The sequence below is a fragment of the Cariama cristata genome, unplaced genomic scaffold (assembly GCF_000690535.1).
Source record: "Cariama cristata isolate BGI_N322 unplaced genomic scaffold, ASM69053v1 scaffold10305, whole genome shotgun sequence".
Lineage (NCBI taxonomy): Eukaryota > Metazoa > Chordata > Aves > Cariamiformes > Cariamidae > Cariama > Cariama cristata.
In genome coordinates this window covers 8,706-34,109 of record NW_009618112.1, presented here as the reverse complement: position 1 = coordinate 34,109, position 25,404 = coordinate 8,706, and the positions used below count along the sequence as shown (strand labels likewise).

General features: G+C 36.6%; 1 protein-coding gene across 1 annotated transcript in view; it reads right to left on the bottom strand.

The window, feature by feature from the left end:
• Positions 1-25,404, bottom strand: part of SS18 (synovial sarcoma translocation, chromosome 18) — a 39,462-nt gene that overhangs the window by 7,942 nt on the left and 6,116 nt on the right. Inside the window, exons 3-6 of the mRNA XM_009700734.1 lie at positions 16,559-16,712; positions 10,961-11,182; positions 2,433-2,600; positions 1,612-1,716 (exon numbers count right to left, since the gene is read on the bottom strand). Coding sequence (XP_009699036.1) covers positions 1,612-1,716; positions 2,433-2,600; positions 10,961-11,182; positions 16,559-16,712 — 649 coding nt within the window. The remainder of the gene's footprint in view (positions 1-1,611; positions 1,717-2,432; positions 2,601-10,960; positions 11,183-16,558; positions 16,713-25,404) is intronic.

Sequence of the window (25,404 nt, the reverse complement as noted above, 5' to 3'; positions counted from 1 at the left end):
ACAAACAGAATTCCTACAAGTCTTAAGAAAACTTTTCCTCTCACATTCCAGTCCTGAGTAGGAACATTACAAGCAAACCTTCCTTTTCAGAGACTACAAGCATCTCTGGTAAGAAACCAATATACGCAGTAAGCACACAACCTGTTGTTTTTAGAACAGATACATTTTGTCTTACAGATGACCAAAATGTTACTGCTTACTTGGTCAAGAAAACAAGCCAAAATTTTGTTTAAATTTGAAATTAAATAATCTAAGTTTGGAATAAAATTAAGGAAAAGAGAAAACAGTTCGAAAACTAAGTGGTCTTCATAATTAATTCTGCAACTGTACCATATGTCATTGATTAAATCTAATATAAATACATATCCATTAAAAGAGGTCTTATATTCTCTTTACATTCTATATAAGAGTAATAATGAGGTAATGACAAAGAATGAATCTTTAGAAGGAATAGGTCTTACAAGAAGTAATCTGTGCTGCCACAGAGCTGTCGATGGTAATATTGAATTGCCCTTGCTACAGTAAATTGCCTGTAACCATTTAAAGTTCACATGTATAACATAAAAGTTCCAAAATGAAAGCTTAATAATTACAAGTTAATGCAACTTGTAAAATAACTCTGCACGTATATCTCCAAAAATAACACATGAAAGCTTATATAGACGTGGCTTGATGCATCTTAAAATCAATTTAATAGAAATTAATATTCAAACAACTAACTTGTATGCTTTTATTTGCAATGAGCAGTTGCTTTGGCAGTTACACAGCTTTGCTTTGTATATATTTTCAAAACTTTAACATCTACCACATTCCTTGAACTTCATAAGATACCATTAAGTTGCACACACAGTTATCACAGTAGCCATGAGTCAGCATCTTTGCTCTCCATTGAGGTACTCAGCCTAAAAACAGGTTAACTGCAACTTTTCTAACTTATAACACAATCCAATAGCCTTCCGCACTCTAAATTCCAAGAGGCAGGTGGATAGATTTATGAAATTCAAAGTTCCAGTCTTGTCTTGAAAGTACTGGGGGGACTTCTAAAGAGGATTCACAATTACAATCTCCTCAGGGCAGGGACCATTGCTTTGTACAAATTACACTAAAGGCCCATACCATAACAGCAATAACACATTTGTGCAATTTATACGAAAACGAAACACTAAGTTAAAAGTACAATATTTACAGAAAACCCACAACTTTTTAGCAAGTTTTTCCACTTCAATAAAATCTTTAACAAAAGGATGTCGCCCCCTGTCTTATTTATAATAAAGTTATGACTGTTTTAATTCATCTCAATTATACTAGATATGCTAAGGAACCCTCCATACTTTTAGATAAACCAATTACAGCACTTTATTTTGAAATACTAAGACTGTTGTCAAAGTTTCAAATGGAAGTATTACAAATTGCACGCTTTGAGTAAGTTGTAAAATTAACTAGTCATAGTAACTTAAACTCTAGCAACAATTCTGAATTTGGAAGGTTTCGTAAATGTGAGGTATGATATCCAATTACTATTCTTGCCTTATTCCCTAATTTTGGGCATATGACTACATTAGTATTGGGCAGGTATAGAAAATGGGAAAGTTAACATTTATTAGAGATTACCATCAGGGTAATATTGCTGGTTCATGCCTTCTGGAGGACCTTGTCCACCATGACTGTATTGGTCCCCATAATAGTCTTCCTGGCCTGAGTACTGCTGTGGTGGGCCTGAAAAACCACAACCAGTCAATACGTAAATAACTTGTTTTCTCTTGTTATAAAGCCTGCTAATTTCTGATTTTAGAATGAGAAATACTTCTCAAATGTACTCCCCACCCATATCGTTGCATTTCAGACAACATGTAATCTGGTTTACTTTAAAAAAAAAGTATCTATATACATACACACATAGTTGTTCAGCTGCACTAGATTGAGCACATATATATCAAACTACAGTTTTGAGCTCATTTTAGGAACATGTGTATAACAGACTAAGGTGTTAAAGATAAAGCTATTCCTTTTCTAAAAGGATTGGAAAGGAAAAAAAAAAAAAGAAGAAAAGAGAAGCAAGATTGTGGAACTTTGCTTCTTTTTTGTAATGGAGCAAATTCAGAACCAAGCAGGTACTCAGTTCCTTTTCTGTACCTATCATTTAAATATTGAAACAGAATTCTGCATCAGCGTATCCAAGATGCATATTTTTATGTGCTTTTTGTCAGAAAAAATTCAAAACAAAAGAAATACTTGTCTTCATGTTTCATGGTGATACCAGTAATCTGCTGCTGCAAGAATCACCCTTCAAAGGTTAACAAAAAGAATCTGCAAAAAAAGCCTGTGACACCCAATGATTTGATCGAAATTTGGTGTAAGCAAGAAAGTGATTTAAAATAGTTTTAAAGATGGTTATTTAAAATCAATGTAAAAACACTGAAGTGAAGTCCTACCTTGCTGTGGTGGCCTGTATGGAGGAATCTGTCTCTGACCCATCATGTGATTTCCTTGGTTAACTTGGCCCATCATCCCCATAGGTGGCTGCTGCCCCTGGTAATGCTGGCCACCTGCTTGGGGCATGTTGTATTGCTGGGAGGGAGGCTGCTGGTGCATCATTGGACCTGTAAAAGGGAAAGTAGCAAATATGTCTTCTGTAACACATGATCTGTGATTAAATCTTTCAAAAGAACATGGAAAATCCAACTTTTAAGAATGGGCCAAAAAAGGCTCTGTACTTCTAGTGCTCTCGTAAGGATTCAGTAACCAAACTACAATAGAACTGAGCCTAAATAAGGCTGCTTTCTAGATGATTTTTCTTCAGACTACACAAACATTAGTTTACTCATGCAAAAGATAACAAACACTTTTACCATTTATTTTTTTTTGTTCTAAAAAGCATCTGCAAAGAAAATGTAGATGAAAACCTGATGGTGAAACCTTGATAAGTCATAGAAAAATTATTTCAACATTGTGAACTCCTCAGGACATAGTTTTAATACACATGTAGTTGTCGTTATAGTCCATCAACAATCCACTTTGCTGTTATCACAAAACAAACAATTTTATTTAGCCCGCAAAGACAAACCATGTGTACCAGTCAGGCAATCATACCACAGACAGTATGCAGAAAGGCCCACAGGAACACATGCTCTGCCCACCAGTGAACAGTCCCAAGCAGCCTGTAACAAAAAAAACTCCTTTCATACCAAGCTGTACCAAGTTTCCATGAACCACAGGAAGGGAGTAGGAGAGATCAAGCACTGTCCATGTTTTATTAACTGAGATAATCTGATTAAGGCTGAACTTGGAGAAATGCAAACTTCAGTAGCGAAAACAGGCAGTTAAAGAGCACCCTACTGACATCATACAGCAAAGAAAATGATGATTACACCACTTCATTACACAAGACCGCAGGTTAGGTTAACGTAGCTTTTAACAAAGAGCAGCTTCTTCACTTCCTCTGTAGCATCACTCCAGAAAAGAATTATTCCAGTATTAAAAATATGAAGAGGAAAGAGTTGTGACAAGGAACTAAAATTCTTAAACAACTTATTTTTATAACATGATAATTTCAACCACTTAACACATATTGCACACTTTATAATGGTGAAACCCTAAGGTTTTTTTTGCCTTTTTAAAGTTTATTTTATAAACTGCAAAGACAACAAGTAACTAGTCTCACAAAAAAACCCCAAACCAAAACAAAACATCAAACTAGCACAGCCACTCCATAGCCCTATCCCTGGAGAAAAAGGAAGGTGTCATCTAGTCTTCTGTATGCAAGATTTTGCCACTGCATTTAATATTTTTAAATGACTAGGTGCTGGAGCACAAGCAGAAAGTCCTACGTGAAACCACAGTACTGGAAAATTACCTAGAGTCAAACTGACAATGGACTTACATAAGGAAAGCAATACATAGTCACTTAGATCCTGTCTATGTGGGGTTATAAGAGAAAGTTAAGCCAAATTAATTAATGGTATGAATTCAAAGTGAGTTAGTTAAATCCCATTAAACCCCTGTGTGGAATCGCTCAGTGAGAAGTAAAGTGGCCTTAGTTCTGTTAAGCTTCATTTTCCTCTGAAGATAAATATTGGGCACTCTTAAAATTATGCTATGCTTCTATCCTTCAGCATGGCAGTTTCCGTATCCCAATTTTAAAGTAAAAAAAAAAATTGTTTAAATTGAGATACTCTAATTATTTTTCACTTAGCAAAAATATACTTAATTTTTTTATCTTCTGAAGGAGTAGGTAATTTAGATTATTCCATTTCACTGCTTCTCTGTTTGGAGGTACTGAGAAACATCAGGCAGCCTTAGGAAAAAAAATAAAAACTTGTAGCCATAATATTCCTAGATCTCAAGAAAGCTTGTTAATTAACAATATTAATATTAGTCACAATACAATGTGATAAAATGTGTTGGGTCCCCATGGTGCAATGTAGAGGTTTTCTGTTTGCTTTTTAAATTAGAACTTCATTAACGCTTTGTAGAGCCACAATGAGAATTCACTACCCTGTATCAGACTGTGTATTGTGTTAATAACAGAGTGCCTGGCTTCCTTCCAGTTTGGTTCACATTTCTCTCTTATTAAGAGGATACCTAAAAGAACCATGATCTTTATCGTCTCATGCAACAGAACCATTTTATGCAGTAGATTTGAGGGGTGAGGGAACATTGAATTTGTTTTTTCTTTTGAAAAATCAAGCCTACAATAAAGCTGCATTTATTCACCCTATAATACTTATTATGACATAAAACTAACCTAGAAAACCTCTTCACAAAACTGAAGTCAAAAACTTAAGACCATTAGTTCATGATCTAAGACTTTGTAATATTTGTAGCACGTATTTTTATAGCCCACTTAAAATACTTGTGCTCTTGAATCTCCGATCAGGTCACAACAAACTACACTCAGTGGAAGTCATGATCTCTTCCAGACTTGGAGATAAGACTTCACACACAGAAGTTCACAAAACTCTGCGCTGCAAGAGAATGCTCAGTGCTTTCAAAAAAAACCCCTCTCCTTAGAAACTTTTTGTGCATTTCTAGAACTATTTATTCCAGAGAAGACAAAATATCTGATTTGTACAGAGTCCAAAATGAGTTCAAGAAAATATTGTGTGGGACTATCCCTGCAAACACACAAGGACACAAGCAGATTATTGTCTTTCTAAGAAACTACCTTAACTTTGGTAGTACAAAAGCCCTATACATGTTTCTGAATATTCAGAAGGCAGCCTTCACATATCAATATTCTGCAAGTATTCCTGGGATAAATATCTGAAGAAAAAGATGCTAAGGAGGTCCTGTGAGGAGTGCAGGCAGTTTTGGTAGTCATTGAACAGTCATTTGAAAAATGCACAGTGTAGACCCAAATCAGTCTTATGGAGTAACTGACTGTATAAAGCAAGCCAGACAACAGGTGAAAACTGAACTGCTCATTGTTCAACTTAATTAAAAATAGTCTACATTATTTCAAAGTCATCTACACCTCCTAAATGAAAAAACTGTTCCTGCTCCAGCCAATGTCTCATAAGGAGAACTCACATATATGGAAGAAAAGGTATATGGATTTAAGTAAAAATGGGCTGGTACCTGATCTTATCGTAAGCCCAGTGATGCAGTGGCAGTTTCCTCACAAAAAACAACGTAAGGAAACCAACAACTGAGTCTTCAGACATGTAAGATGAACAGAGAGAAACAGAAATGCAAACTACAAGCGGGTCCCAGAAAAACCTAACAAATCTGAGACCAGAAGTGCACTGAAGATAAAAGAGCTGCAGAAAAACTTAGCAGACGAAAAATGTCTCCTTAGCTTTGTCTCTTCTGCTGAAACTCAGATACTGGTGGTAAATGCTATGAGAGGACAAGAATAACTGCTGACATGGTTGAAGCTTCTGAAGAAGCAGACAAGCGAGGAACCACGCTCACAAATGAACTGGCGGCTCTGCTGTTCTGATTAAAGAGCTATGGGAGCAGTTGGGTATAACCAAAAAGCAACATTACAAGTTATTGTTTCCCCAGTCTTCAAAAATATGTTGGTTTTGTTGCCAAGAAGAGGTCTATTCTTTAGTCATTTCACAACATGCACTTGCATCGAGAAAGCAATTTGATACCCATATCTAGATTATCAGCAAAGTACACCATGTTAGATTTACCATGGTAAGTGTCATCATTGTGTCCACTGTTACATAAAAAATAAATAAATAAAAATGTATGCCTAGCAATGCAGCAGCCCTCAGCAAAACATCTTTGTTGTTCTTCTTCATGTTTACAAAAAGATGCTTGTTTTTAAACGTAAGCGATGGTGATAACTCTTGCAAGAGCTAGCTTAAGAACTCTACCATAGGGTAAATTTAACTTTGAATTTTCTCAAGATTCTTGACAAAAGCTACAATTCAGATGTACTTGGTCAAATGAACCAAAATCTTGAAGGTGTTTTAACATGAGGGGCAGTTTAAACACTATCTCAAAATACTCTGAGGATACAAAGTTTTTTTGCTACTTACTCCTAACGTATGATTTAGGCTGCAAATTAAAAGTAGTAGAAGCTTCTCCACACTCCCTTATTCCACAAAGTTCTCCTCACAAACTGAATCATAATTTCAGGTGTCATTTAAGAAAAACATATATAAAAATAAGTCATACAAAAAAATTCCTGTAAATCCAGCTATAGCATGATGGCACTTCAGCATGTGGAAGCAATTTTATTTTTTCTTTAACAGGTTGGATGTCCAAAAAGTTGACACTGTCCTGCTTTGTCTATGACATCATGGCTACTGTAAGCAGTTGATGTACTGAACAGCCTCTAATTAGATGGGAAGGAACAGATGGCAAGACATTCACAAAAGGTCCTCAACCTCAGAAATCATTTTATCCTGATCTGTCATACCCTGAATATGTTTATATTTCAGATAACATTGGATAATCCTATCTTTATATTCCTTTCTTTATGTGGACAACAAAAGAACAGGAATTCTGCACCGGCCTCATCTCTGCTGTCTCCATGCTCTCTTCATACTGGCTTGTAACTGAAAGAGCTCTGGAATTTTAATAGAATTTTTGTAAGTTTATATAAATGAAACAGTCATTAAAAAAAATAAATCTTAGCATAAGATTTGACAATTGGTCTTCTCCAAATGATCGAGTCAACATGACACTCTCTGATCCGAGAAACACATTCTCCAAGATGGCAAAGCTTAGCAAAAGGATCTGAGAAACAAAGCTTTTGAGACAGCCAAGCTGTAATTTCTTGATCCTTGCTTTAAAGTATTTGAATTCTACTGTTTATTATTACCTTCTGACTGTGAAAGATCTGTTCAACAGAAGTAAGAGGAATTTCCATGTATGTTTCAGGTTCCAGAAAATCGTGCTTACATCTCCCCTCCGAAAAGTCAAAAATTGGCAAGAGTTGAAACATTTCTTCCTTGTGGATGTCCCAGGCTGCTACAGTAGCTTTTTAATCAAGAGTCATCTACAGAATCTTCCACTTAAAACATTCTGCTTCCTAGGTCTAAAATTACTAAAATTCTTCTTTTAACTGGACTGATTATATAAAAACACCACCATGAAAATTTTGCTTCTCATTTAAGATATTCCTCTGGCTACCATTTCATAAACTAGTGGAAATCAATAATGATTAAAAGTGGAGACAGAAAATAAATTCAACAATGGCTTTTGTTAGTATGCATTTTATTTCTTAATTAGCACTTTTTCAATTTTTTCTTACTAACACCATCTGCCTCAGAATGTGTATATACAGCAAGGTATACATAAAAAGTTATGCTAAAACCACCCAAAAGTTAGATCAAACCTTTCTGCATGTTATGGTGTCTTAATCTATAATATGATGGCATACTTTTTTCCTAAAAGTACCGGCCTCATTCTGTACACAGTAGATATTACTCACTGAAAAGCTATTTCAATATTTTGTTTCCTCCTAATTGTTCATGTAAGATGCCATGCCTAGTCAAACACTGAAGACAGAATTATTAATTTACTCATGGGTTTTCTTATAACACTCAACTAAAATGTCCAAATCTTCATAATGAATATACTTTCACAACACTCCTGTGAAATCAGATGGCATCATAATCTTACCATCAGATTCATTCCTCTACAGATGGGGAACCCATGCAGGGAAAGATTAAGGTCAAAAACATCTACTAATTTTTAACAGCCAACTTGAGATGCTAAGACCTTATCTTGCAGAATATTTAGCATTATATTTAGTTAGTGTTGTTATTAACTGACAGATATAGTAGGATCTCTCATTCTCAACAGGGATCACCCCTTTATAAGACAAAGGAACTAGGGGGTTCACAAATGTCTCCTGTCAACAATAACGAGGTCCAGAAATTTTGGTTCATTTCCGTTTCTGAATGGCAGCATGCGCCACCAGTTAAGAAATCTTCAAGTCACAATTTGTTTATTCCCTTTTTGTTAAACTGCATCTCAATGCATTTCCTAGCAGCTCATTCTTGTTTCTTCACTTAGATGAGAAGCCTGCAGCGTCCATACTTGGCTGAGACCTCTGCCCAGCCAGAGTGGATCTTGGCTACCTACCTAAATCTCTCACGGTCTCACAGATTTCTCTGTCATTCTCTCCCCTGCTGTCTTGGTGTCACAAGAGAGTGAAGATACAAAAATATTTTCTCCAATTTGTCACCAAATCTCAATACAAATGCAACAACCAAGAGCAGAAAATAGAGGAAACGTATAAAGTAGACCTGACTGGGAATATTCTTAGGCCAAAAACCTTAGCTAGCTATACATAACAAACATGGACATCCTCAGACTTAAAGATGTCTTCCCCCATAGATACTTTAAATTTGACTAATTTGGGACAATATTTTCATTGAAACAGCGAACAGCACCTTGCTGGCATAACAGACAAGTTTCAAAGCCTTGCTATAAAGTATGGGGCACGTGCATTCGTACATTTACATATGAAGTGCTCTATTTACTAATGTTTTTGTGAGACTAAAATATTTTAAACACTGTAATTTTTTACCCCGCTGTCAGAAACATCTCTCCACTTCTATGAAACTTTCACAAAAAAAAAAATTCAGCTTCAAAGCAGACACTTTGAACGGGAAAAGTCTCAGCCTAAAGGGTCAAAGTTTGGCAAAATTAGTCACCCAGTGCGATAGCTTACTGCGGCCCTAAGTGTAGGCAATAGTACCAGCTCTTGTTCTAACTAGCAAATTTGCACTTGTTCTTGAGCCTGTAATTTGGTTAGATACCGCTTTATTCTTTATTCCCCAAAGCCACTTAGTACTATTATTTGTTCAGAACAGAAACCTTTTAGGTATCTTTCTGCCTAATTTCTAATGAGCAAGTTTCAAGTTTGACAGAGTACTGAAAATACAGCAGGGGAATATTACAAGGAGTAAAGAACACTACTTTGAGACAGAATAATCACTAGTCCTAAATTGTAAGCCAATTGTACAAAGGAAGTTGTTTTCTGTAGGGCGACTCAGTGGATGGCTCCCTCACACATATCGCTACATGCTTATTGCTAACCCTCTGTAATTAGAGACATTTCTACTGAGCATGTGCGGGACTTTTCCAAAGCATCTTACAACATTTACAGAATTACTCCATTGTGTATTGCCCAGAATGCACAGGTAACTTGCCAGTTCAGAGAGACAGTCGAAAATATTCCCACTTGTGATGGTCTCCTCTGCTATGTGCCTATCTTTTGCTTCCTCTGTCATTAAATTTTAAGAAACAGGTCCATTAACAACATGGAAAATGAAGGACTCAGACTTTCCACTTTCACTACTGATAAGAAAACTGCAGAAACAGCTGCTTTGTCTTTATTATTTTGGTCTCATTAACTTAGTCTTTTGTCTGTTTTGAACCTTTCTGTGATCTAATAACAAAACTGATCAGTATGACCTGGTCTGTTTGTACACCTCAGGAACAAAAGGTATCTATGTAACAAAGTGGAGTTTTGGTCTCCAATGAAAAGTATGCTGCAATAAGAACCTATGCCACTGGAGGATGATTTTTTTTTTTTTTTTTTTTTTTTTACAATGACCAAGAAGGGAGCCTTAAAAAAACCCCACACTTTCTCCTACAGCATCAGAAGAGAGACAAAAAACTCGACACAAGTCGTATCCTTCTGCTACTGTATCTGTAAGAGTTCAGACATACTGGGAAAAAAAACCATACTTACTATAAATGTGGCAGAAGCATTTTTAAGAAATTTTGCAGTATGTCTTCTAGCAGGTGGCATGTCCAGATCCAGTGTAGTAACAGGTAAGCTGAAAATACCACTTGCTGACTTGTAAAGCAGATTTACAAGAATATGCAGTATATATACAATTTAATAATTTGGTCTGTTGTGACTCTAATGCAATATCTTAATTCTGCAATGTCCTTGCACTTCAACAAGGACGTCAACAGGATACACCACCTGTTTATGCTATGCAAATATCCCAGATAAAAAATTAGTTTTGAATTTTACTATATACACAAGGACATCTCCTGAAAACAGTAGGGAGTAGCAGATTTGTTCCTGGAACTGAATTTTATTTCTTTAAGATGAACAGACATTCCACGCTAAAACAGCATGCAGCAGAGAACAAAGATTAATTAGGTATAAAAATCTGAGGGCTACCTGACTTTAATTTTTCAATTTACCCAAGAGACTGAAGAGTAGAGATGTATTTTATCAACTCGAGCAATAATAACACTTAGATAGAAGTGTAAAGTCTGAGAAAGATAAACAGTAGCTCAAACTTCTAACTGATGAAAGCAGATCCATTCCCAGACTCTCACACAATACTTGAGAACAGTTCAACGTCTGTAAATAAAAAGTCACCAACACAGGGGAGAAAGGAGATGCAGATTCCTCCAAACATGGACACAAATGCATTTAGAGAAGGAAATCTACAAGAGGAGACCTTTAAAAAAAGGTCTGTACCCGAGACGTTTCCTTTTTATAGATGCTAACAAGCACCTCACTTACCTTGGTTTGGTTGTATGTTCATGTTTGGTCTGGGACCATAGTTCCCCATTGGCTGTCCCTGGCTCATAGTCATCTGATTCTGCACTGGCATACTCTGTGAGGATGGCACTGAGTGATTATAGCCGCCCATCGACCCATGGCTACTTGAAGGCATGTTCATGGAACTGTTCGTCATATTGAGTTGGTTAGGTCCGGGTCCTTGCATAGGCATATGGTTAGGTCCTTCAGAAAGAAAAACAGGGAAAAAAGGTTCTACATTAAGTATCATTAAATAAGCAAATATAGTCATACTGAATCACAAAGCTAAATAAAAGTCCTTACATACAATTACATTAAAGCAAAGTTAAAACAGAGTTTGCTCATAATTTCCCAACTTAAATTAAAAAAATTGTTAATAGTGAAAGTTCAGCTCTACTATGCAACATTTTCTTGAGTAGCTGAAGCTACTAGAACAAAGGTGTAAATTATCATATAGCTCATCTTATACATATATCATATGCAAAACTAGTCTTTTCAGTGCTTGCACAACACACCCTGAATTTCAACCTGAATTGCACAAGATCAGTTCAAGTCAGCTTCGTAGCTCTATCAGTATATAATTGTTACAATAGCTGTAACATTTCTGTTTATTCAAACAAATCATATCAGACACTCTTCTGAAAGTAACAGTTAATACTTCCCCCCCCCCCCCCCAAAAGTCAGGCAGTATTAACACTGACATAGTACAAATACATGTAGAATACAAATGGCTGAAGGCGTATTTAACATTGTTTGAACACATAACCTATAGCAAATATTCTACAACTATTTATAGATTACTCATGTAGGAGATGATGACTGGAAGGACAGCAATGAAATTATCGGCTCACCTCTCATGCTTGCAAAGATGTAAAGGAAGAGCAACCTGTTCATGCGCCCATGAGGCCAACTACATCTCTTCACCCTTTACCTCCCCTCTTTCTGACAACACAGGTTGGAATTGGATTGTTCTCTGAATTAAATCTACTCTCAGTGGGTATTTTAAAAATTATTACGATACCATCTGATCAGTTTACTCACTACTTTAGCTGGGATAAGTGAGCAGCTAGTAGGAGTAGAACTAGTAAGAGGTGTGACTGGATATAAATATGACAAGTGAAAAAAGTAAATGAAATGCAAGGATTATGCATACGACAAGCATCACATGAAGAGTTTATGAAGACATGTACAACCATAGCATGTGAAAGAGTAGGTCAACTGTAAACAAGGCAAGTGTGGATATATACAGAGCTCACCAAGAAGATGCCATTGTTTTTTCTTAAGCTACAAAACCCTGGGAAATACAGAAAACTTGGGAGAGGAACCTAAAAGAAACTATGCCAGTAGAGTTGTAGGAAGATAGTGATTTGGTTACATATCTCCCCATGGAAAACAAAAAAACAAAAACCAAACAACAAAAAAACCCTTTATCTGCCTTCAGATTAAACAGCTCCCAAGTCCTGTCTTGGCTAAAGAAATAACTGCACTAATCTAGGATAGAATGAAGGCAAAAATAAGGATGTAGTTGTACACAAGGTCACAGAGGCAATACCAACTGACTGCAAACAGAAAGATGCAGAAGAAAAAGGTAACAATGACCATGGCACACACCTACTAAAAGTCAACATAAAGAAACAGAGAATAAGTACAAGAATATGTTTATCCTCTTGCCCCTTTCAAGATACCTTACCGAAATGAACACATAAGCTTATTTTATCAAGGAAAGTGAAAAAACTGAAAAAGGTATCATACATGCAGTTAACTGTTCCTGCAAAACAAGGTGAGCAGAGATTGCAGAGCTGTACAAAGGCGGGTCAACCACAAATACAGAAAAAAATAACTCTGTGAATAGGATTATGATCACGACAGAACGATAGATCCCCTCGTCAATTCAACACTGCCAAACTCTGTAACACTGAGAATGTGGAAACAGTTCAATTCTGAAAAAGCAAGATCATCTCTAACCATGAGATCAATCAATGTGTTAAAGTAAAGCTAAGGTGAAGCAAATTTCCAGATGGTAGTGCCAAGCAACTCTTGCAGGACTGTTAGAAGACTACTTTCTTAATTTCTTTCCTAAGAAAAGGAAGGAATACACAGGGTTAGTGCCAGAAAGCAAAGGCCTGGGAGTAGTTTTGTTCCTTTTTGTTTAAGGGAAGAAATTGTCAATAATAGATTTTGGAGAGCTAGTCAAGCACACAGTGGAGTAAGTTTTTTTATTTAAAAACTGGTAATGTAAGAAGCAAAATGAGGAAGGCAAAAATCATCGCAAGAGAGAAGCTGAAAAAATAAAACACCTTCTCTAAAAGACTAGTTTGTACTTCATGTCTCACGTAGCACCAAAAATAGGAGAAAGCACTCATAAGAAAAAGCTGGCACATGAAGTGTCAGGCATGCTTATGTTCTGGGTCAAAATCACGCAGTTTGTTAGTCAGAAGCTAGAAGACAAGGAAGAGGAAAAGCTAAGGTCATAGTATCAAAAAAACCTTGCAAATGAAAAATAGTAAGAACACACTTTAGAAAGAAATTATTTTATAGTTTGCCAAAATACTTCACAGGGTTCTCCTGCACATAAGGACACAACAGTTGGTTGGCATTTTTTTTTTTTTTACGAATAAATGAAATGGGAAGGATGGAATATGAATGAAATATCAATGAATGAGACGAAGTGCATATCTGCCATTAAAATAACTGCTTTAAATGCTATACTAATTAGATTCTGTGTTATAACAAAGTTAGTGGAGTAAGTATCTATCTTGACTATAAACAGAAGTCCTTTTTCCTTGTAACCACTTAGGGACAGCATCTTAGCTCTGAGCAGCTGTAAGACAGCCTAAGTGCATTTGAGATTACATTTGCAGGAAGGAAAGAAGACTTTGAGAGAACTTGGTAATACACAAGCACCTGTTATTCAAGAAGGTCACCTACCAGTGCCAGGACAAAGGTCAGAGAACCCTACAGCTAGTCTTACCTTTAAACTTTCTGAATATGATAAAACAAGCTCAAGGAATCAGGAAGGTAACTTGCCACCAGTACAACCCAGTTCATCATCTCCTTCCAAATCCAGACCACCCTTACTTTGCATCACACAAACTCTCAATGTAACTCTTCAGAAAGTAATTTCTTCAGGTAAAAGCCAGAATCTGTCACAGGTACAGATAACACTCAGTTCCACCATAGGCTGAAAAAGGTTCGTCACGACTGTCTTCCCTGGTAAGAGGATACAGACACTCATTTGTCAGGGGATGCAATCAAGAGCCTGAGCAGCACTTCAGGTCCTTTTTTAACTAGAACACAAGGATGAGAAAAATCATCCTTTGCCCTTTAGGTAATGGGTCAGGTCTATGGCAGAACTTTAAATCAGCTCATGCCCTGACCATCACTAGGCAGTTCTTCTAATCCTCCCATTAACCAACCCTTCCACCTGTACTCAGTCCTGTGGAAGCCCCTACTCAGATAAACCCTTCCAGAAATCCTTAGCTGGAATTTTCAAGAGGCTGCATTTTATTTCTTCCAGGCTAGTCAGCTCATGGTTGTTGACCCTAGATTCTCCCTGTTTGCATGACAGTGACTTTATTCCTTTTGGACAGACCACCTCTTCAGGTACTTCAGGTTTTGTATTGGCTTCTATTACAAAGCATCTACGTAAGTTTAGAGTAAGTGCCCTATAAACAGAAAGCAAATTCATATGGTGTAGAAATTATTACAGATATATGTCTATGAAATACAGAAAGGCTCACATATAGGCAAACTAGCAAACACTTAAAAAAAATTCAGCTATCCACTTAACAAGATGATTCCGTTTCCCCTTCTTCAATGCCTAACTATGCAATGATTTTAGCATGCCTTTCTGATATCAGAGATGCCCTCATCCTAAGCCGTTTATCTTCACATCCTCAGAGACAACCTTAAACACAGAAGGGAAGGAATAAACATTCAAAAAAAGGGAGTATGTTGGAAGAAAGGCTAAATTAAAGCTTAGTTGGAAATTTTATTTAAGTATCTGTCTAGGTGAATACCAAAACAAACCTATTTACCTTTCACGTATCTTCATAAGAGCTCTTTTCTTATTCTATCTAATTACAAAATATGTATGTTTAAGGAGTGACTTGTCTCTCCCGTGGCTCTACAGTGAAGTCATTATGCTCATATTGTGACTTAGTAATCCTTCTCCTTGGAAGAGATCATTATAATAACAATAATACGATTACACTAGAGGGTCAAAGAGACCGATTTGTGAGAGGCAATGCTATTCTCCATGGGAGCTGATGGATCTTAGATGGATAGAGGACTCCATAACCAGAATATCTCTGCCCTACTTAGGGAGCAGCATATATTGCTCTTCCCACTCCCAATGCAGACCATGACCAACACGTATGATGAAACTAACTTCTTCTCTAGATCTTTTATTACATCTCTTACACACGGTCTCTAGAGGCTATTCAGCTACTCTTCACAGAAAAGCCGCCACTATCAGGTCCATTTTAATCAAGATTTGCACAGAAATTAGAGACTGTAACAATAATTTTTTTTTTTACTTCACATTAAGTTTTGCATAGTTATTTACTGTGTTTGCTGTTGTGGAACTTATCCTTGTAACCACTGAGAGATGAATTTTCAAAGATCCTTCGACGGTAGTTTCCTTTCTTGGAAGAATCTATACTTTGAAGAGCTTTTGTATGAAAAGTTCCTCCATACAAAAAAAAAAGATTAAGGGGTCCTGAACAAAAGCAATCCTGGGAATGCAATTTTAAGTTGAAAGCCAATTCACATGAAATAGGCAGTATGACTTTATGAGTGGAAATTCTGGGAAACAGCCTCTATATAAAGAAGCAAGCTCTTCCAGGGTCTACTCTATTCTGATCTGATGGCTAAAGGGAATAGTTACCCCAAAGCCAGTACTGGTAGGTACAATGTGGAATTTTATCATCTTGTTTCACTGCTTTGTTTCTGACTTCAAGCACTTTTCTTTTTATTACAAAACAGGATGGCATAAAAACTGACTTAAAATTTACACCTAGAACAATAATCTGGAGGCCATTTCTTTACAAATCCCTTACGATTCAACACATCTTCAATAATAAAGAACACAGAGAATTAGTGGAAGCTGGATGACTTTCTGTATAAAAGCGATCTTTTTTTTTTGTTTTTAAAACATTTACCCACATTCAAAACACCCTCTTTAAGATGTACCTATTTTATTATTACCTAATTATTTAGCTACAATAATTTCACATTATCTTTTTACGGAAGGATTTGTGTTCACTCAGCCACAGGCCAATACCTTTCCCCAATAAGCCTTCTAAAGCCAGCTGTACTGCACGGTTTCAAACAGACTAAATTTAGCCAGTTCTGTTCATCAGAGGAATGCTGTGTGTCAGCTACATCAAAGCCCAAGGGCAGCCTGATAAACACTGAATACAGGTCACGTAGCTCTGTAGCTAACAAACTCTAAGAGAGCTTGTACTCGGGGGCATTCAAAGCAGTTTTGTCATCAACAATCTAGTATCCCTTGAGCCCCCATGTCGTTTCAGTTGCCAGGCAACGCTGGTGTTAATGTCTTAGAGGAGAAAAACTTACCAGGCATCTGGCCGTTCATCTGGTTCTGCATGTGTGGTGCAGGAGGGCCCCCACCTACCATACCATCTGAAGACATGTTGTGGGAGCGGGGAGGTGGGGGAGGGCCGCTCTGACTCATCCCTCCCGGACCCATAGGCATATTCTGTGTGGGTGGCTGAAAGGAGACAGTTTAGTCAAACACGAGAAGCAGTTAGTCTGACAAATATATTCTATGTACATATGGTACAGCAGTTGCCTATATTGTTCAGCGGGGTATGAAAGAAAGCACTGAAATGCTCTTTCCGATAGGTTTAACTCCTCCCAATATTAATTTTGGCAAAACGTTTAATATTTCAATCAATTTTACATGAAGTATTACATGCAGACAACACCACAGCACCTTCAAGCGCTGCTTTAAAATAAATAAAAGAAAACACAAATCAATGCCTCATTAAAAAATTATATCTGAACAGTTTAAGATTGCTGGAGTCGCTCCCTCCCACACACACACAAGCTTTCCTTCAAAGCAACATTTCTAGAACAAAAAAATAACTCTTCGTTGTAATTCTCTCGCATCAACAATTTGTTGCCGTTAACAGGCCTTGCACCAGGACAAAACAGGTACAACATGAGATGAAAGCCTCTGAATGCTCATAGACGAGCAGAAATTTGCACCCGGGTGTGGTAAAACGTTTGCGATCCCTTCCGCGCTCTCCCCCGAAGCGCTGAAGGCCCAGTTCGTCATTCCGTGCCAAACACCCCCTACAGACTGGAAGCACATTAGTGCTGGCCTCCAAAGGTCCAGAGACAGCTGCCTAGAAAGGATGTTTTTGGCAAATTTCCTAATGAAATTGCGAGGAAAATAACTGAATAACCTTGAGAGTTCAAAGAGGGAGAGTAAGAAAAACAATAAATACCAGGGGGAATTTACTAGTAGGTTCTACTCACGGCAACGTAAGGAGATGCAGAAACTGCTAGTAGCCAGCTTCGTTTTCCCATTAAAAACACTTGTGAGACTGAATGATCCTCCTCACATACCTTAGCCAAATGCTTTTAGGGGAATAAAAATAATCTCAGAGCGAACGCCTGGGTCTCTGGCTTTTGAGGACCCTCTCCAAAATGTTGTAACTGTACATGCAAAACCCTTCCTGTGAGACAACGATGTGTGTATGAAGAGAATGACCTTTTATAAGCAAGCTTTTTTCCTCATAGCAGAAGTGGCAGAAGGTAGAAGAGGTAAGAGGAAAGGCAGTTCTGCTCTCTGAACAGTGCGAGTGGAATGCTGCTCCATGTCGCTCATCTTCCTCCGCTAGTGAGCGACCAAAGTAAGGCCGACTCAAGTTAAGTCTGCCTTCCCTTCACCTTCAGAAGCTCACTATCATCCTACTTTTGCAACTAACAGAAACTATCTCAAAAATAATCTACAGAGAAACAAACAAAAAAGAAAACAAAGACTATTTTTTATTTTTATTGAGAAAGTATGTTTTGGAAAACCAGCAAAACCAACACATTTGGTACCTCCATATGAGCAGCTAGAGCTCAGGGTGTAACAACAGCCCCGTGTCAAAAAAAAAAAAAAAAAAAAAAAAAAAAGAGTAAAGCCAAAAACCAAGTTGACATATTTTCAGAATTAAAATTAACTTCTTAGATTCCAAGTATAAATTATTAGTAAATCCAATGTTCACACAATATGCTGATAATGAAAAACACTATCAAGGACTAACAAAAAAAAAAATTATTACATCATACCTAGGTCTTAGCTATCCTGCAGGTGTTATTGCACAAACATGGGCATGCCCTTATCCATGGGAAGACAGAAAAACCTCCAAAGGTTATCTGAGACAAAACTATATATTCCAACTCTGAAATTCATTCTGGAAGTTTTCAAAACAACTATTAAGACAAATACTGCAGTGATCAAAAAAACAGCGTTGAGAGTGCAAACATTCAAGGACAGGAAAAAAGTATTAAGGATTTTTTTTAAATCCCATTAGATACAAAAACCTGCAAGAGACTTCACAAACCACAGAGAAGTGAGAGAACTGACGGAGTAATTAAAAACACCCAAAAAGGTACTACTAGAAAATAATTTAGCAAGAGGAGCTTCTGGATATGGAAACAACCCAAAGACCTGTGTGAAGCAATTTCAAATTCTTGAAAATAATGCAAGAAAAAGGACCAAGATGCTAAAAAATTCAATCTTTCATGAAATAAACTACCTTATAAGATGAGAAGGTAAGCGAACACTGTACCTCTTTTTATAAAAAAAGTAGTAGGATCAATTCTAGGAATCATAGATCTGTGAGCCTTGTTCCCCAAGCTACAAGTAAATTGATGAAAATAATTAGACTATTATAAAACTCCAAGGATGATAAAAATAAAGATAAGCTAGTAAAGTGTCACTATAGGGAAGCCATATCTTTCTAATCTATTAGAAATCTTAAAAAAATATAAATTAAACCACTCAGCTGCCTATTTAACAAAAACTTCTTAATACAAGTTTTTTGACAAAGCCTTTTGGAGAAATATGTTTTCCAGGGGTCCACACTTTCACTGATGAGAAACTGCCCAAAGGGAAGAAATAAGCAGTAACTCTTCCAACCATAATGATTCTATGAATTTCAAAGAACAAAGGAACACATAGAGGTGCCTGAAAATATTTGTTAGTAAATGTCAACATCCAAAGATGTTGCAACATTAATTACTGAAAACTGTGGAAGAAAGAATAAGTAGAATGGTGCGAGGTAAAATTCAACATGAAGAAATATACAGCAATTACACTGAATTTTGAACCACTCATTCTTCAGAAAGGGGAAACTTCTATTATAACTAATCCAGAAAAAAAGAACTGACCACTATCCAGACAGTTTGGTGGGAAATAATAATAATTTTTAAAAATCCATAAAAACTACTCATAATACCTGTGTTCACTTTCTGATTATCTTCAGGACTTGATATATCAAAAGTGAGATACAATATGCAAGCAAAAACATGCCACGGTATTTGTGAGAATGACACACGTTCAGTTTGAGAAAGGCAATCACAAAAAGATACTGCAAAAGCAGGATTCCAAAGATAGGCAACCAGTCATTAAAGACTTTGAAAGTTATCACCTGAAACAAGTCAAAAAGGACAGATTTTTTTTTTTAAACATCGAAAGGAAATGAACATAAGATTATATGACAGAAATACAATTTAATATATGATACATACAAAAAGTGGATGATCCAATTTATGTTTTAACAACAAAGAAAACCCCAAGAGAATAGTCAATAAATTGAGGAATAACATTAAACATACAAGACACCACATAAATCACATAAAGCTGAGGAATTCATCAACACAAGACACTAGAACAAAGTTTTAATAAGATTCAGAAATAATTACACATACATATATGCAATCAAAACAGCTATATAGGGTATTAGAAAAGTATGTAAGCCTTCATGTAGGATCATAAACCAATCACTACCTGATAGTAATTAACAACAAATCTCTATTGCCGATATAATTATTCCCCAGTGAAATTCCTCCAGAGTATTTTTCTACTGGTCACAGACAGAAGAAGAAAAAAATTGTTTTAAAATGGCAACTTCCCTATGTCTATCAGAGTTGATCCAGGCTTTTACACGTGATAAGCTTATTTAAAATCAGCTTTAATTTAAAAACAAACACACAAAAAAACCCTAAAACAAACAAAAAACCAAATAAAAACACCAAAACAAACAAACCAACCCTACAAAAACTGGATTTTTAAGTGTTTTTGTTCTTTTCAGAAGCTAAGGAAATTGACTATCCCCAGTAATATGCACTATGCATGATAAAGATCTTTTAAAATACAAAATTAGGACCACACAGTATTTAAAAGCCAAATGCTAAGAAGAGACAAAAGCAAAAGAAACTCCCCACCCTTTGTGAAAGGAAAGTTACCCAAGATGAACCCTGCCCATTCAGTCTAGACATGAAGGGTGAAATGACATCCAAATGTACAGAACCAGAGGAAAGGCTACTTCCCTCCTTCTGCTGGATAAGAGACAGAAAGGAATGGAAATTAAAATCACTACTTCCAATTGAAGCAGAAAGTGTTAAGTATTTTACTACCAGTAAAAAGCAAATTAAAGAATTAGAAGATGTTAGACATAGCTTCACTTGCTAAACACTAATTTTTGGCTCACTTCCCCAAACACACAGATTACAATTTAGAACCACTATGAGCATTTAAAATTTATCAGAGCATGAAAAAAAAATAAATTATAAGCTATTTTGTCCAACTCTGGAAATCAGAACTGGAAAAAGACTGAAACTGACCTGCAGTTGTAATCAAAAAGAGAGACAAGAAAAAAAAAATTTTTGGATTTTAACTGACACCTTTCAGCAAAAAAAAAAAAATCCTACTGAACCCAAAAGTGATTTGAAAGCATACACTTAAAACAATAGCCAAACTGCTATTTGCACAAGGATTTTCTTTTAAGCAATAAATTAGATCAAATGCAAGACAGCAAACAAGAAAAGCTGCCATGGTGGAATTGTACACCCAAACTTTCATCTGTCACCTCTTCTCTGCCCTATCAGATTTTTCTGATGATCAACAGCAGGTTGAAAGATTTGTTTATAGAACATTTGTTACAAAAATTGAGGTGGAATACCAACTCAGTCATCAATAAAATGTAAAAGACAGGAAATACTGTTAAGCACACTAAATACAGTATTGCTAATCAATACAAACAGCAATAGATACTTAAAGTACACTATCAAAAATACAATTTTATTGAAATTCTCTCAGAATAACAATTAAAAGCTACATGGAACACAAACATAAAAGCCGTCTGATCTTTCTAAGAGAAGTTCTAACTCAGGATTTAATCAATCATCTTTGTTTTCAGGTCTCAAATACCATTTTCTGCAAAGCAAAATATCCCATCCCAGGAGGCACCCTGCCCTGCTAATATCACATTGCTAACACCACAGCACCTGTCCCAGTCTCAGAGAGCAGTTCTCTGCTGATAGGTGGTGATGGCACCTGCAGAGTACTTACTGAGGTGTCAGACTGGGAAATAAGATCATAAAGGAACACATTTTTGAGATTTGAAAGAGGCAAGGTTTATTTAATTGGGTTACAACTCTTCTACAAGGTGCCAGGTGTTCTAGTACTGAGAGTATCTTAAATGTAAAAAATAAAGAACCTGTATCAATTCTCAGCAAGTGTAATATTTGGAGGCAGGGAGGATTTCTATGTGAAAAGAATTTACAATCATGTCTAAATAGTAGAGTTAATTACAAATGTAATTTGTGCTCTCACTCTTGGAGCACCAGTTGTGACACTAGCAGTAACGAATTCTAAATTTAGAATGACAACCAGTTTCAAAATCTTGATTTACATCAGTATCTGCAAAAATCAGAGAAACTCTGACTTAATATTTGGGAAAAAAAAAGTTAAAATAGTGCATAATGTAATACTTAAACACTTTGTTTAAAGAGCCAGCAACTAAGCACCACGCAGCTGCTCATTTACTCCTTCCCCCTCCCAGTGGGATGGGGAGAAGAATGGGGGGGAGGGAAGTAAAACTTGTGGGTTGAGATAAGAACAGTTTAATAACTAAACTAAAATATAACAATAATAATGAAAAGGAATATAACAAAAGAATAAAACCCAAGAAAAGACAAGTGATGCACAACACAACTGCTCACCACCCACTGGCCGATGCCCAAAACATGCCTGAACAGCGATCGGCCCCTCCCAGCCAACTCCCCCCAGCTTCTATACTGGGCACGACTTTGGCCAGTTCGGGTCAGCTGCCCTGGCTGTGCTCCCTCCCAGCCTCTTGTACACCTGCTTGCTGGCAGAGCATGGGAAACTGAAAAATCCTCAACTGAAGGTAAGCGCTATATAGTGACAGCTAAAACATCAGTGTGTTATCAGTGTTATTCTCACACTAAATCAAAAACACACTGTACCAGCTACTAAGCAGAAAATTAACTCTATCCCAGCCGAAACCAGAACAAGAGGAAACTGGAATCTTTAGTTGTTTCAAATTGCATGTATCACTGTATAAAAATATTTCACTGTACAAAAATTCTTTAACATCATTTAACCACCAGAAAATTCACCCTAAAACCCTAATGTCCACATAGCAATAGTTCTTCTGACACCTAAAAATAATCACACAAAATTCTTAACTCTTGATATAACTAGAAATTATTTAAATCAGAAGTTAAATAATCTGGTACAAATTCAGATGGTTTTATTTTTAAGTGACTAGGAATAAGTTAATTGTGGGCATTAACTTGGTGAACACTGAGCTATAGAAACTAGACAGCTTCAGGGGTACTCTATAATTCCCCCATAAAATGAGTTCCTATCTCTCCTCAAAAGCAGGAGCTTTCAATTTCTACAGCTGTTTACATCCTAACTCTTTGGCTTTTAAGATGGTCTAATGTATGGTCCAATATTTACAGGTTTTACATGTATTTAGTAACCTAAGAAAAATATTCCACCTCTATTCCAGCTAGAGGGCCTTATGTAAATTCAATTAAAGCAGAAAGAATCCTGCAGAACCCTCTGAGCATTTTATTGGGGAAACAGCAAAACTATACCAGCTAAAGGACTCGGCATCCATTACCAGACTGCCCCGTACAGCTCTCAGCAAACCGCCTAGGGTTGACATAGGTATTTATTGTGCAGATACTGTACTACAGAGAGGCAAATCACATAGTAATTCTTTCATACTTGACACTTTAGAGCATACTCCTAATTCAACTCGGCTGCTATTTTTACTGATTTCTAAATCAGCCACAGAAGTTAGTAGGCAATATAAGTAGTTTTTTGTGTACAGTGCACTAGCTCCCCATGTGGACACACCTGATTAGCAATACATGCAAAGTGGCTTACAGAAGTTAGAGTGATTCTCTTCTTTAAAGTGGAGTACACTAGTCATCTATGAATTCACTCCTAACATGCTAACAACTTAAATACCCATATTCTGATTTTTTTTTTTTTACTGGAATTGCTGGCTTAAGATGCTCCTCCAGCACCTCTCTATTTCCCAACAGTACCCTTTCACTTGTGCCAACACGGCCACGTACATAGCCCTGTGGTCAATCTGAACTAATCCAGAATGAAAATATCCCCCTTTCCACTGGATTCTCCAGATTGGTTCATCATACAACTTGAAAACATCACACAGCAGAACAGCAGCTGATGACAGTACAGCTCAGTTATGTCAGCATAACCATTACTACCAAAAGGAAATCTTGTCAAACAACAGCCAAACGTCTTTCCAACATTTAAAAGCCTCTCTGGAGCAAAACGAACAACCTGGAAAAGCAATTTTTTATTGTAAGACCATGGCATATGTGGATAAACTGAGGATCCACAATCTGAGAACTCTTTTTATAAATGCAACATACCCGATTGTCTTTTGCTAAAGCAGGTTGACACTATCAGCCCCAAAAGATATGTATCAACACAAGGACTGATGTCATTACAGAGATTCAACAAACAGGCTATGGGAGAAACAACCCAAAAAGCTTAAATCATAGCAAATTTGGTTGTTTTGCCTTTAAGTCTTCTAAAAAGCTTGTACTGTTGACAATTTTACAAGATATCCTTCCCATAATGAGTAGTTTTTCAGTTTCCTGGTATAAGCGATGGATGTGTTCTTTCATGCTCCACCCAAAAAAAAAAAATATCTAAGCAGCTATTTGTAAAACGAGTTCTCTTTCGGTTAACATCCTATAACCACATTTTTACATACAACAAACATGTAGGCAATCAGTGCTCACTGAGAGGTCAGAAGTCAAATAACACACAAAGCCTCAAAGAAAGAAAATGGATAGAGATTACGCTGGCCTTGGAGCAAAGAGAATTAAGTGCTACGGACACACTAGACCTCTCTGTAAGCACTTGCACAGCTAGATCATAATGCATTGCTTTTATGACTGGTTATTGCAGTCATATCTAAGAACTAAGCTACTGACAGCAACAAAGAATTAAATCTCATCTGTAACAGACCCACAATATTGTACAACTTCAGGAAAAGTCTTATTTATCATTTTGTTCAAAGTGCTGAGTCTCTGAGATCACCACCACAGTGGTCACACCGAATTCTTAGAGTAATGTGGTACTACAGCATGAATCTCAATGGCCCACATTTCCCATCCTTTAGTGACAAAGCCTAACTAGCTGGAGGCTAGAGACTATTACCAAAGAGGGCTTACCCCACGTGTTTCTAGCTCACAAAACACAGGAAATGCTTTTTTGCCATGCAAAATCAATATAGGAAATCACAAAGTATAGTACAAAGAGTTGGAAGAAGGAATAATTTAACAAATTATGTTCTTCAGGGAGGATGCAAGCACAAATAGATTAGCTTTTATCAATCATGGATTTGCACTAGCTTGATAGTTTCTAGTAACAGTACAGGAATGTGAAGCTTAATTTCTTCTACCCATCCCAATCACAGTGGCTGTACTTGGCTCTCATTTGACGAGCAGCAGGAAAGTTCTTTAGAGGGTCTCAAAAAATATGCTACCTAATGTTTCTCTTTTAAGAAGTCTTTAGAAATTATGATTTTTGAAAACAGTTTAACAAACATTTAATCAGAGCAATTGTCCTTCAAAATCCAAGCTCCACTGCTGCCTAATAGCTCACTTGCCTCTTGACAGAAAACATTCAACCTTTCTTTTGCGCTGTTCTCTACTAATTCAGTTTAGAAATAGTTGAACTAGAATTTGGCATGGACTTGTGTTCTGAAAGCCTAATGCAGAATAATACACCATACTGCTTTGTGTATCTGCTTTAAAACTAATTTAATCAACACACTAAAATTCAGTATACACAGAATGAACCCAGAGGTTTAAAGACCAAT